Source organism: Gallinula chloropus (assembly GCF_964237585.1).
Source record: "Gallinula chloropus genome assembly, chromosome: 2".
NCBI lineage: Eukaryota > Metazoa > Chordata > Aves > Gruiformes > Rallidae > Gallinula > Gallinula chloropus.
In genome coordinates this window covers 132,406,379-132,419,519 of record NC_140086.1, presented here as the reverse complement: position 1 = coordinate 132,419,519, position 13,141 = coordinate 132,406,379, and the positions used below count along the sequence as shown (strand labels likewise).

Below are 13,141 nucleotides of genomic sequence, written 5' to 3'. Positions count from 1 at the left end.
CAGACGGGTCTTGAATATCTCCAGAGATGGAGACTCCACCACCTCCCTGGGCAGCCTGTCCCAGGGCTCTGTCACCCTCACTGTGAAAAAGTTCTTCTGCATGTTGGTGCGGAACTTCCTATGCTGCAACTTGCAGCCATTGCCCCTTGTCCTATCCCCACAGACTACTGAAAAGGGGCTGGCTGATTCCCCCTGCATCCCCTGCTTAAGATAATTATAGACTTTAATTAGGTCCCCCCTTAGTCTTCTCTTCTCAAGGCTGAAGAGTCCCAACTTACTCAGCCTTTTCTCACAGGGGAGATGTTTCAGGCTCCTAATCATCTTTGTGGCCCTTCTTTGGACTCTCTCCAGGAGATCCCTGTCCTTTTTAAACCAAGGAGCCCAGAAGTGGACACAATACTCCAGGTGGGGCCTGACCAGGGCAGAGTAGAGGGGGAGGATCACCTCCTTTGACCTGCTGGCTATACTCCTCCGGATGCACCCCATCCTGAGGCTAAGTGTAAAACAATGTATAAAAGTTTACCAGAAAAAAAAGGGCATCAGAATTTTTTTTTTAATTAAGACTATTAGAAACCTATCACTCTAAATAGTGATCAGACACACCATGCTATTCCTGCAGAACAGCCTTCTAACATGTCCCAACCTTTCTTTAGTAATGTAAAGCTCTTCCTCTTACAATGTCCTTGGCTTCATGGGACTAGTCACACTGATGAGTAATTGTTGTATCCCCAGAGTTCATGCTGAAAACTCTCTAAGCATCATATCATTTTTCCCAGGCTCTTTGTTTACATCTCTGACATAGAACATCCCAGTCAGGATCTTCTACATACTGCTCCCCTTCTATTTTCAGCTGTTTCTCTGTCACATCAGGAAAGGCAAGGCTTTTTAATTGTTCCTGCTACCTACCTTCCTTTGTCAGATACATTTAAAATACAGAATGCTTGGTTAAGTTTGGGTATTTCAGCCTTTTTATATTGTGGTTGTTACTTTGTACACTAATATGACATGACACAACAAGATGCTTTGTGTTAAAAGACAAAAGATCTCTGAGATCTTTGTGCTTTTCACAGTATGTCAGAAACAGGTATTACAGAAATCAGTCTCAGCCTACTCCTATAAAAGGAAAAGGTAGTCTACCTGACTTCCTGATACTAATTCCTTAAAAGATACTGCTCCAGGGGAACACTTGACTCTCAGTAAGTGAAGTCTTCCCTGCAATACCCTCCTCCTCCCAAGCTTACTTCACATTTGCTTCTATTTAATTTAAAAAGCTGAACAGAAACATGAAACTACCTTAAGCAAAAATGAACAAGTCTGGTCTAAGGAATTTATCCTTTATTTGCTACCTGCAAAAAATCCACCAAAGGGTGGATTTTCAATGAACACTTTTTTCAATTAACTTTTCTGATTTCCCCTAGGGCTGATAAGAATAGAAAAGAAACATGAGTTTCCAAAGATCAGGAACTGAATTCTTATTAACCGCAAAACAAAAAATCTGACGGGCTGGTGTTGTCCCAGGTAAGTTAGAACTGAAGTGAATCACACATTCTGCAATTCTACAACTTTTCAATGGGTTTCACTAGTTATTAGAGATTTGCACTTTTGTTTTTAAAAAGTTTAACTTCTCCACTACTAATATTTACTGAAGGTTAGTGCTATAGTTTGTTACAGTGCCCAGGAGACAACTCTACAAATTAGGACATACCAGAACTAAGAGCCCTGATGCAACATTATGCTTATCCCCTTAACACACTGATACAATACGGCTTTTTACCCAATGTCCCAAGGAAAACTTCTGGCTCCGGTAAAGCCTCCTGCCCGCAAGATACCACACACATTACACGTACAGTTCTTTCTCCCCTCGTCCACCTTGTGACAAGCACACATCATGCAAATTAAAGTCATCATTTCTATAAATTTTGTGATGTATAGCTTCTATAAATTTTACAAATTTAACAAATTGAAGGGCATGAAAGCAGTGCTGTACTTTCTAAGAATATGAGGTGAGCAGGCTACTTACAGTAAGTGACACAGTAACAGTCTCAGGCATACGTAAGGAGGCCTGCATAATCGATCTTTTTCTCACCTCAGGGTCATCCCAACACTACCACAAAGTGGAAGCATCAGAATACATCACCGAAATAGAAGTAAACAGCTGTTTTCCCATGCTTTGCTTTGTATATCCAAATGAACAGAGAGATTTGCAACAGAAAGCGTTAAACAGCGTTAGATACTGGGTACTGTCAAAATCCCATGATGCCAATTGATTTATTATAGCAAAGCGCTCTATCTAACGATAGAAGTCAAAGTAGTGAGGCCTTACAAGATTTTAGCTCCACTGGCTGTTGTGGGCTCTGAGCAGCTGCTTAATTTTAGTATTATCTTCAAATGTATTTAGTGTGGTTTATGCGATTTCAAACACAGGGACCAAGAGTTACTCTCAGTGACAAGTACAACATATAACAATTTATAAAAATGTTAAAATCATATCACTATTCTGGAATGGACAGAATGGCAACTTCCTGAGCAATGGTCTTCTGATCCTGCAACACTGGAGCAATTATCATTTCAGGTAGAAGAATACTGAAAAACTTTCACTTCCCTGTTGCACATCCACTTACCTGCTGCATCACAAAAAGGCAAACACAAAGTACTCTCAATTCATTTGCCAAGAAACAGTAATGGTTCTCAAACTGTTTGCATTCTCCCAATGAAAAAGGAAAACTATGGCACATCTAAATGTCTTTTTCCCCTGTGAAGCATGTACACAGACATGCCCAAAAAAGCTGCTTTCACAACTAACTCACATTAAAACTGATGCTAACTGAAAAAGTCTGAGATTATTTTTAAGGAAATATTTTCATAAATGTATACTATTGTTTCAGTATGGTTAAAAAATTTATTCAAAATTAACTATCAGAAGTATCCAGTACCACACCATTTTTTGCATTGCTCTTTCCCGTTTCAGATTTATTTTCTCTGGGGATTAAAAACAAACCAACCAACCCTACTTGGCAGATGGAAGTCCTTGGCTACCTTGTAACAGTAGAGTAGAAAGATTAACTAATTTTTCCATCAGGATCAAGAAACATTATGGAATGGTGAGAGGAAGACCATCCTGAAGAACCGAAGATTTCACAGTAATAGACCTTGCAAAAAGAGATGTGATTTCTAGAAAACAATACAATGCATACCTTCTCACAGAACCTAAGTCTAATTTGAGCTCATGTTGCATGAGAGGAGCACAACAGAAATGATTTCATAGTATATTTCAGAGGTAGTGTATGGAATTTTTAACCCTGCTTCTGGGTAACTGATCAAACAGACTCCGATATCACTTCCTGTCCAACACACGCCCCGTTAAAGGAGGTTTTGATATGCAAGTGATGAAGAATGTTTACTTTAATGAGTTCTCAAAATCACTGCAAAGACAACCAAGGGCATGCAACTTTTGAGCACCAAAATTTGAAAGGTTTCAACAGCACAACTATAAAGTTCAGAAGTTAATAGCTATGATGCCAGGAATCTTGACACTGTCAACAGTTAAAACAGAAAGCAGCCTGTATCTGAAAAAAGATCCATTTGGAATATGTATCTCTCTTCTTAGCAATAGAGAAGAAGTGAGAGTGAAAACTAAAGTCAGATCCAGCACACAAAATCCTTAAAATCTGTGCTCAATTTTTGGCACCAAATGTAAAGGGAATTCAATGTGGCATAAATATATTTTAATATTGTAAACCAATTTTTTGCATTTGTTATATCTATTTCAATTAATTTTATGTATAAATGATATATTTTCCCCAAATCATCCCTAGCATTTGTAATCAAATAAAAAATGGAAAAAGTTTTCTAATGAAATTACTTTTAATTTGATATGGATCATATGAACTATTTTAACCTATTCTAATAGTTTTAATAACTTACTCTTTTCAACTTCTAAATACATTCAAAACATCAATAAAAGGAGAAGGAGTACTAGTCGGCTCTGCCCAGATTGGTACCAGAGAAGGGCAAAATAATCTATAGATGGCAAACCTGGAAGGATCAAAGAACTGACCTTTAGCTGAATGTTGCAACTTAGTGGTCAAGATACTGGGAGATCTTACTTTCACGAAAAAGAATACATCTGATTATAAACTCTCTGAAACTACCTACTCACATCAGAGGATGCATTTCACCAGAGACAGAGTTTAAAAGCAGTACTCCACATTACCCACAATGTAACTAAAACGCCTGTGTTACTTGAAGCCACAATTCAAATGGATAGTTTCTTTCTAAGGAATGCATGCTTGACTTCTTTTTCTCCCCACGCTGTTGTTACATAAAGGTCACAACTACACGAAATACACAGGAGCAGGATCGCAATCCCATGCTGACTCAGCCAAAATTAATTCCATTCCCAGCTTTGCAAGCAACTTGCAACACGAGTAACAAAATTAGTTTACCCTTTTTTTTGTTCATCTGTTACTCACTTTACCAGGTTGTTGTGGAAACTAATGATGGGTATATTAATATTTAGGAAGCACCATAAACTGCATCCATTCCTATAAAAATCCATCCTACAGTAGCTTGACTAAGTTTTTCAGGACAACGATTATGTATCTTTTTTTATTTGTTTGTACAGTTCCCAGAACAATAGGGTCTTAATCCTTGACTTGGACAGCTAGGCACCATTGAAACATAAATAATTAGCAAACAATATGAGTTGAGAGGTTCAGTGAAGTGTTATCCTTCCCAGAGCTCCAAGGCACAGAGCATTTAAATGACCAGAATTTAGCCAATGCAAAGGGAACTGGGGACAAGGAACCATGGCCTTGGTTGCTTGCTAACAACTTTGGTGGCTTGTTCTTGAAAGAGCAGGGGTACAAAAAAGACGACTGATGGAATGCATATGTGAGAAGAGAACACTATTCAGAGGAGCATAGGGACTGCAAGTTGCTTTTTGAGCAAGGCATTTAGGGAAAAAGCTTTTTAAGCATTTGCCAGCTCTACTGTATCTGCAAACTAAGAGCAAACACAGAGGAAAAAATAGGGGGTTGTTGTGGGTTTGGTTTCTTTGAGAAACAACATTAAACATGCAGTTTGCCAAAAGAGATACATTAACAGATGTATAACCAACAGTAGCTGTTGTGACTTAAGAGGTGTCCTGTGCAAATATATGTTGCCTTTATCATGAGTATGCCTGCTACATTTAAGCTACAGGCTCACTTAGAAATATCTGCTATGTGTTTTCATATATATATACACCAAGAACATCACACTGCTTCCCATCAGAAGAAAGAAGTTTAGAGATAACCCAGTCTCTTGAGTGGCTCTTTATCTTGGACAGTCTTTCATCTTCAGCATCTAAGAACAACATCAAGTTGCTGTTAGTAAAGGGTATGACGTGGAATTTGTGCCAACATTTCTAAGTAAAACAACTACTGAACAATTAAGCATCTGTTTCTTCTTCATTGCCTGTCCACACATTTGTTCTGTTGTTGGGGACTTCTAAGCTATGTACTCTCTGAAGGTGAGCATCAGTAATTTGGACTTGTTTACTCTGAAAACGAAAGACTGATGGGAAGCATGACTGTCAGAATTACTGGAGTGAAAAATAATTCCTTCCAAGTGACAAATGAAGAAACGTTCTGCTTCCAGTCAGTCTGAAAGATACCTGGAGGACAGGCAATTTCCACAAGGTGATGAATGAAAAGGAAGTAGAATGCTGAGACGAAAGGCTGGAGTGTTTCCAGTAAACTGTGAATGCAGGGTGGGGCAAACAAAGCAGTCTTCAAGAGGGATAAAGGCAAAAGAGTCAGGGTTTAATACACTACCCACAATTTTTATTTTCTTAAATAAAGATGATGTTAAAGCAATATATAAAGGAAAAAAATGAAATAATTACAACAGAGACTAGATAAATATTATTTTCAGAATACATAAAAAAGCATATACAATACACACGCAACATGAAACAAATTAAATACTTATTTACATAGATGTCTCAGGTTAATATTATCCCAATATTTTAGAACAGCCTATATCCCATCATATGCTTATATAATAGCATTATTACACTGTGCATCCAAAACTGATACTCAGTCAACAACATATACTTAAGAAATATTAACCCACTCACATTTATTTCATGCACAATAAAAATTTAAGCAAATCTGCCCTTCCAATAGTTTAGACCCCTCATCCTCTCTTGCATTTGGCAGCTTGATAATCCAAAAACTCAAATAGATTAGAATAATAAAGCATTTTCATCAAAAATATACAGAGAGGTAATACCCACCTTTCCATGTGATCTGAAATGCTGAATCTCTGTATTACAAATAATAGAAATAAAGTGGGGGGGCTTTAACTAAAGTAAATGGAAAAAAAGTCTTTAAAAGTCTCAATGCCTTACCTGTTGGTATGCTTCGTAGATGGTATCAAACAAGAAAGCCTGAGGCATTTCACTGGCTCTGTACCTGGCACGTTCCAGTGAGTGGTCTAAACAGCCATTTGGAGCAGAAGCAATAACAGTAGAAACCAGAGGGCGAATTGCTCCTGCTGCCTATGAACAAAACACAAAAGAAGGCCTAAACATTATGAATATTAATGTGTATCAGACAGCTGCAGTCTGTCATGGTTTAGCCAGTACAGTCAAAAAAAAACCCGAACAAACAACCCAACCATTTTCTATTTCTCTTTTATGTATCTCATAATCACAGAATCACAGAGGTTGGAAGGGACCGAGAGATCATCGGGTCCAACTCAATAATGAATACATCATATTACTTAGAATCATAGAATGGCATGGGTTGGGAAGGGACCCCAAAGATCATAGAGCTCCAACCCCCCTGCCACAGGCAGGGACACCAACCTCCAGGCCTGGATCTACACAAGGTTGCCCAGGGCCCCATCCAACCTGGCCTTGAACACTTTCAGGTTCGGGGCATCCACCATCTCTCTGGAAAGCCTGTTCCAACACCTCACCACTCTCTCTGTAAAAAACTTCCCCTAATATCTAATCCAAACCTTCCTTCATTTAGTTTTAATCTATTCCCCCTTGTACTGCCATTGTCTACCCTCTTAAAATGTTGATTCCCCTCCTGTTTGTATGCTCCCTTCAGGTACTGGAGGGCTGCGATGAGGTCCCCCCGCAACCTTCTCTTCTCCAGGCTGAAGAAGCCCAGCTCGCCCACAGGGGAAGTGGTCCAGCCCTCTAATCATCTTTGTGGCCCTCATCTGAACCCTCTCCAACAGTTCTACATCTTTCCTGTATTGGGGGCCCCAGCCCCAAATCTGGACACAGTACTCCAGATGGGGCCTCACAAGGGCAGAGTAGAGGGGGACAATCACCTCACTGTCCCTGCTGCCACCCATCTTCTGATGGAGCCCAGGATACCATTGGCCTTGCGAGCTGCAAGAGCACACTGCTGGCTCATGTTAAGTTTCTCATCTACCACAATCTTAGACTGTATGAGTCTTTTAACATGAGCATAACATCAGAAGACTGTGTAAGTACTCACTGGGGGCTAATTTACAAAAAAAGAAAACCCAAAAAACAACTTACACCCTTGATAAACATTTATTCCAAATACATGTACAGATCGGAGATGTTTGCTTTACAGACTTTCTTCGAAATACATATTAGGTGGGTTCTATGAGGATACTTCTCAGCCCATTCAGATACCAAACAGCAGGAGACACATATAAGAGGTCTTGGCAATCCACACCACCTATTGCTTCCACAGATTTCAATTTGGCTAAAGTGCTCAGAAATAATCAACAAGAAAAGTTTCAGAAAACTGAGCTCCATGATGAATTCACCCCGTGAAATAATGAATGACCACACCTACCCATAAAATCACTGGGAACACAGCACATACATGTGAAAGCATTCAACGTCCAGCAGCACCATGCCCCAGAAAGGTGTTTCAATGCGTTATTTCAGTTTTGGTTTTGCATAGATTTGAAACCAATTATAGATCTCTGACCTTTTCATTACCATATGGTATTAAAAATCTACGACACCTCTGAAACAGAACTCTCCTAGCTGGTTTTAGGCATTTTGATACCAAAAAGCTGCCCACAACTCATCAGTCACCAATGCTCACACTAACTTTATATGAAGCTAAAGGCAACTGGGACAAGAGTTGTCCATACCATAACGCAGAAAAGGATGCAAAGCCAGAACATTGCTTATCAAGTCACAGTGTGAAAAGCATGCTGCCTAACAATGCAAACCACCAGGAATGCTGTCCTTACACTATACTGCTTGTTATCTATTTCTAAGAATAATAAAAATATTCATTTACGCTGTTCCAAAACATCTGGAATTATCCAACATCTTAAACCACTATACTAAGAAAACCACTCCCAAGGGTGAGTTCTGACACTCTTCACTGCAGTCACAGACCTTCTGAGGTCTAACGAGCTTTGACGCATTAAAAAATAAATCACATAAAGTAAAAGCACTGTTACTGTTGATTTCATTTATCTACCACTGGCAAATCCTGCCCTCATACATCTAACTCCTGTCCGTTCTTACCAGACTTCTGACCTACGATAAGCATCCAGTGGCAGAATGGCACACCATATGTGAGCCTAAATTTTTTGTCCTCACAGAAGAGAATGAATTAGTTGTCTTCCCTCCCCCTTTCACACTACTAAACAATAAACCAAAGAGAACTGAAGTCAGCATGTTGAGCACTTTATGAGCTCTAAAATACAGCCTTTTAGTTCATTCTTCTACAGAATGAGGAGAGAGATGGGAATGAATTCTACATCCCCAAAGAGTTCTGATATGCATGAGCCGCTGGGGCAGGGAGACAAAAGATTCATACAAAGGAAAAATATCCAAACCACTTTCTCAAAATTAGAAAAGCGCTTTTTCTAATACATGGGAAGAATTATCTATCTAAAACACCACATGGAGCAAAACACTATCATCCAGAGGTAAAACACAGCATAGGGAGAACGGCGAGAACTATGAAATCACAGAGCTGTCTGTAAAGGATATTGAGAGCTCATCTAGTCCATCTTTCTGGCGTAGGAAGGATCAATTTTACTTCTGTAATAGAAAAGACTAACTGTCAAAACAAAACACTATTATGATTTTAGGAATATGTCAATGTATTAAATGAGGAGTAAATTTAACAGATGTACTTTGAGGAAACGCTGTGCATAAGCAGAAGTAGAGACTAAATTATCTGCAACTTGTCTCCTCTCCATTTCCTGTGATTCCAGGATATGGATTATTACCTCTCTATCCGAGCTGCTGGGCATTTGGACTATGTTATTTTGCTCTGTTCTCATATTTTAATTGGTCACACACACACAAAAAAAAATTATAAAATTAGAAGGTCATGGGAAACGAGACAGAGCAGCATGTTAGCCACAGCTTTTCTGTAATTAGTTAAGACTATTTGAATTTATTCTTTTTTTCTGAAACAGTTACCATTCCAGAAAACCAGCTAGCAAAAAAGGATTTCTTAGGCTGATCCAATATTTTATTACACTTTTTAACAATCATGTCATGTTACATTTTAAGCATAAAACAGGCCAAGAGAATACAATGTGACTTGCGTAACCAAATCTCACAAGTGAAACACACAGTCTGAGGAACAAAAAACCAAGCTGCAATTGTAAATAAAATTGAAATTCTCAAAATTATATTCTTAAAAGAGCTCTGAAACACATTGTTTTCTTGACATCTGGTTTATTGCACAATAAAAATTAATTAATGTCTGTATCTGTATCTTTGTGACAATACTGAACCACATCTTCAGCTCTGCTGAAACCTAGCTCTTCCAGAAGATTCAGGAAGATCTAATTTCTAATAAATCCCAACACGTCATTTTTTTAAAACCCCCAATTAACATCTCAAGTAATTGAAAGCTTCATGGCACCTAAACTTTAACAAATAGCAATTTTCAAGCAACTACAGTTTTACTTCACCCCAGAAGTGAGTCCAGCGTGGTACAGTAAGATGTCTTCTGCAGCAATTCCACTCCACCTATACCTGACACTGACTGGAAACATGAAGTTTCATTCAAAGAATAAGATTCATACCTGACTTTTGATCATGCAAGGGAGAGATTCTAACTATGCATGTAGACATCCGATGAAAAACTATCAGCTTCTACTCCAAAAAAAGGACAAGTCAGTCCATGACTGCTCTATGCTCTAAAAGCAGAATGCAGAACTCTAGTACTTACTAAAGCCAGGAAGTTCCTACTGCACAGAAAACCTTGATATGAGGAGCAGCCAGGGTCCAAAAGCAACAAACCCATGAGCTAGAGCATACTTGATAAGGTACAACACTGAGCTGAAACCTTAAAATCCTGAAATAAGATACAGAAACTGATACGTTTTTGCTTAGTACTGGCTCACCTTTCTGCAGGACCTGTCTCTGTCTCAGTACACACACATTCACGCTCCCTCAACCAGATGATGTGACACAACACAGGGCTGAGTTTACTAGCTCAGTGACACAAGAAGTACATTAGTTCCAAGGGCTGCTTCCAGAGTGGGTGAAAGAGATCAAGCAAAGGAAAATCCTGGTCTGTGTATGCCCTCCACTGAGTCCCTGACAGAAAACCTTGTATCTGCAGTACTTGTGTCCACATTCTGTAGCTGGCACACACCCGCAGAGCTGCCAAACCCAAGCTGGCTTGCACAGACCTCACCACACATGCTTCTGTCTTCCAAAATTGGCTCATGGGTGTCTTCATTCATGGTGCAAACATCATAATTGGCATGTAAAACCAGTAGAACGGAGCAGCCAATTTTGTTCTCATATACAGGCTGGAGAGGGGCACAGCTTAAGATGCATAGCTGGCTCTGCGCTGTCGCCTCCTGACCAGCACAAGCACCCGTCTCATTCAGCACGAAGCCGTTTCTGAATTCCACTCCTAGCAGCCATGCAGTGACCTAGACAGGGAATTTAGGTACTTGAGAAAGGGCTATGCACTACATTTTTTAGTTCAGTAACTTAAACATTAGGCCACAGTAGGGTCAATAATACAATAAGGTACTACTGTATTTAAAGGAGCTTTTGCCCCTGATGACTGTAGGGTCGAAGTCGAGTCCACAACCATCCAGCTAGACCACACCTATTCAGTTACAACAGGAAATATTTTATTCTTTGCAAGGAATTTCCATGTTGTTTTTCTGCTTAGAAAACAGCACCAAGTAACTATTTCCATATTAGCAATGAGAGTACATAGTGATTCTAGGGTATTTATTCTAATTTGAAAAGCTTTGACTTGCTATTTAAAGTCAGGAATGTACAGATATTTGGCCCAGCTCTCAGGCAAGAGGTTCTCACATGAATTTTTAAAATAAATAAGTAAATAAATAAAATCTGTCCTCATTTAAAATTTTAAGTACTTGCAATGTCACTATAGTTTCACAGAACTTTTTTTTACACTTTGAATTAGCCTACCACAAAGTACAAATCCTGAGAGCCTAAAGCAAGTGCCCAGTCTTTTACTAACATTTCCCTACCCAGAGTACTCATCTTAACATTTCTAATCATTTTGACCCACATCTCAAGCAGCTTTGCTTTCAAAAATCTACTCAAAACGCACCATACACCCTTCCTGAACATGAAGTGGGTATTTAAACTGATTCACTTCACAGCCTTCAAACCACTCCACTCCAAAGACAGTCATGCACTATTTTTGGTGAACCTGGAATGTCCAGGAAATGTGCACACTTCTTTCCCCCATATTTTGCAGATTTTGTTAAGTAGTAAAGTATCAAAATATCTGTAGACAAGCTCTTAAAATATTCTTTCTCAGCTTAACAAATACTGCAAACTGGTTAGTTTTCTTTTGTGGACAAAATATTGGGAAAATATTTCTCAGCTTTCCTGAGAACAGAGAATTCCACCAACTTCAGTGACATGACAGAGCAGTATATCTCAGCAGTGAACTCATCCATCTGCTGAACACTGGTCTGGCTTCTAGATGCTTTTAGAAGTAAGAGGTGTCTTTCATAGCCCATTTTAAACAGAACAAATAAAAAACAATTACAAAGAGTTTCTCAGTTTTGTATTCAGTTTTCTGCATAACCACATGCAATGCAACATACTTTTAAATTTACAGATTTGATGGTGACTGGAAAAAAAAAAGAGGAGGATGAACTGCATCACGCAGGTCAGTATAACAGGGTATCACAAGTATTTTCAATAGATTCAAGGTATACTAATCCACTTTTCCATGAGCATTAACGCTGTATTGTTCTTATTTTATGAAATTTTTATTCTGACAGTTATTTAGATGCATGCATTCAGTGAATACAAAATAAGGGGCTGTTGTTTAAGATCAGACAACACAGTCAATTCAAGGAGAATGAAATACAAGCAGTACCGATGGCAACTTTTATTACAAAATGAATATGAATGTTTAGGACACAGAAGCCTACACACAACATAGCAAACTGGCTAACACAATGCAGTATAGCTTATCTTCACTGAATGTTTATAGAACCTGAAAAATCCTTGTTTTGATTTTAAAAAAAGAAAAAAAGAACCCATTAAAATGTTCAAAAAGGATTAGTGGGGGAGATAGAGCTTATATCACAAGCAAGAAATCATCCAGGTTACAAATACCCCCAACACACGGTGCATTGTTCGGCCGAGACCAACACTCCACATCAAGAACACCACCGACCAAGAACAAGTCATCAAAGAGCCAGAAGCTCCAAGAAAGCATAAAACCCAACACACCTCCATCACAGATCTGGTCATTTTTGGTAGCCAGAGTTGAAACTGATCAATGCTAAATAGCTGCAAATCTCAGCAATTTGACTGATATGGACTAGGAACAAGAAAAAAAATTGCAGTGGCACAAAATCCTTACAAAAATACCACAACTACAATTCCTTTTGTTCTACAACAGTGTGGTAACAAGCTCAGACAACCACAGATCCTGCAAGCTGGCATATTGAAAAAAAAAAGTATGCTATGTCTCTGGCACACCCCTGACCCTAAGTAGGCCCCGAGTACTAATGCAGACCCACAAAGTTAATTTACACAGCCAATTTGCAACCCTGAACTTCAAGCGAGTGGGAATCACAGCCTAAAACTTCAGAGTGTAGTACTAAATGAGCAGATTCTCCCATCCCTCTAGCATAACTCCCTTCTACTTTTTAATCACAC

At 38.9% G+C, this 13,141-nt stretch overlaps 1 protein-coding gene across 1 annotated transcript in view; it reads right to left on the bottom strand.

Moving 5' to 3' along the window:
- Positions 1-13,141, bottom strand: part of CRPPA (CDP-L-ribitol pyrophosphorylase A) — a gene marked incomplete at both ends in the record, with an annotated part of 119,183 nt that overhangs the window by 84,985 nt on the left and 21,057 nt on the right. Inside the window, one exon of the mRNA XM_084260220.1 lies at positions 6,395-6,544. Within this exon, the coding sequence (XP_084116346.1) occupies positions 6,395-6,544 (150 nt within the window). The remainder of the gene's footprint in view (positions 1-6,394; positions 6,545-13,141) is intronic.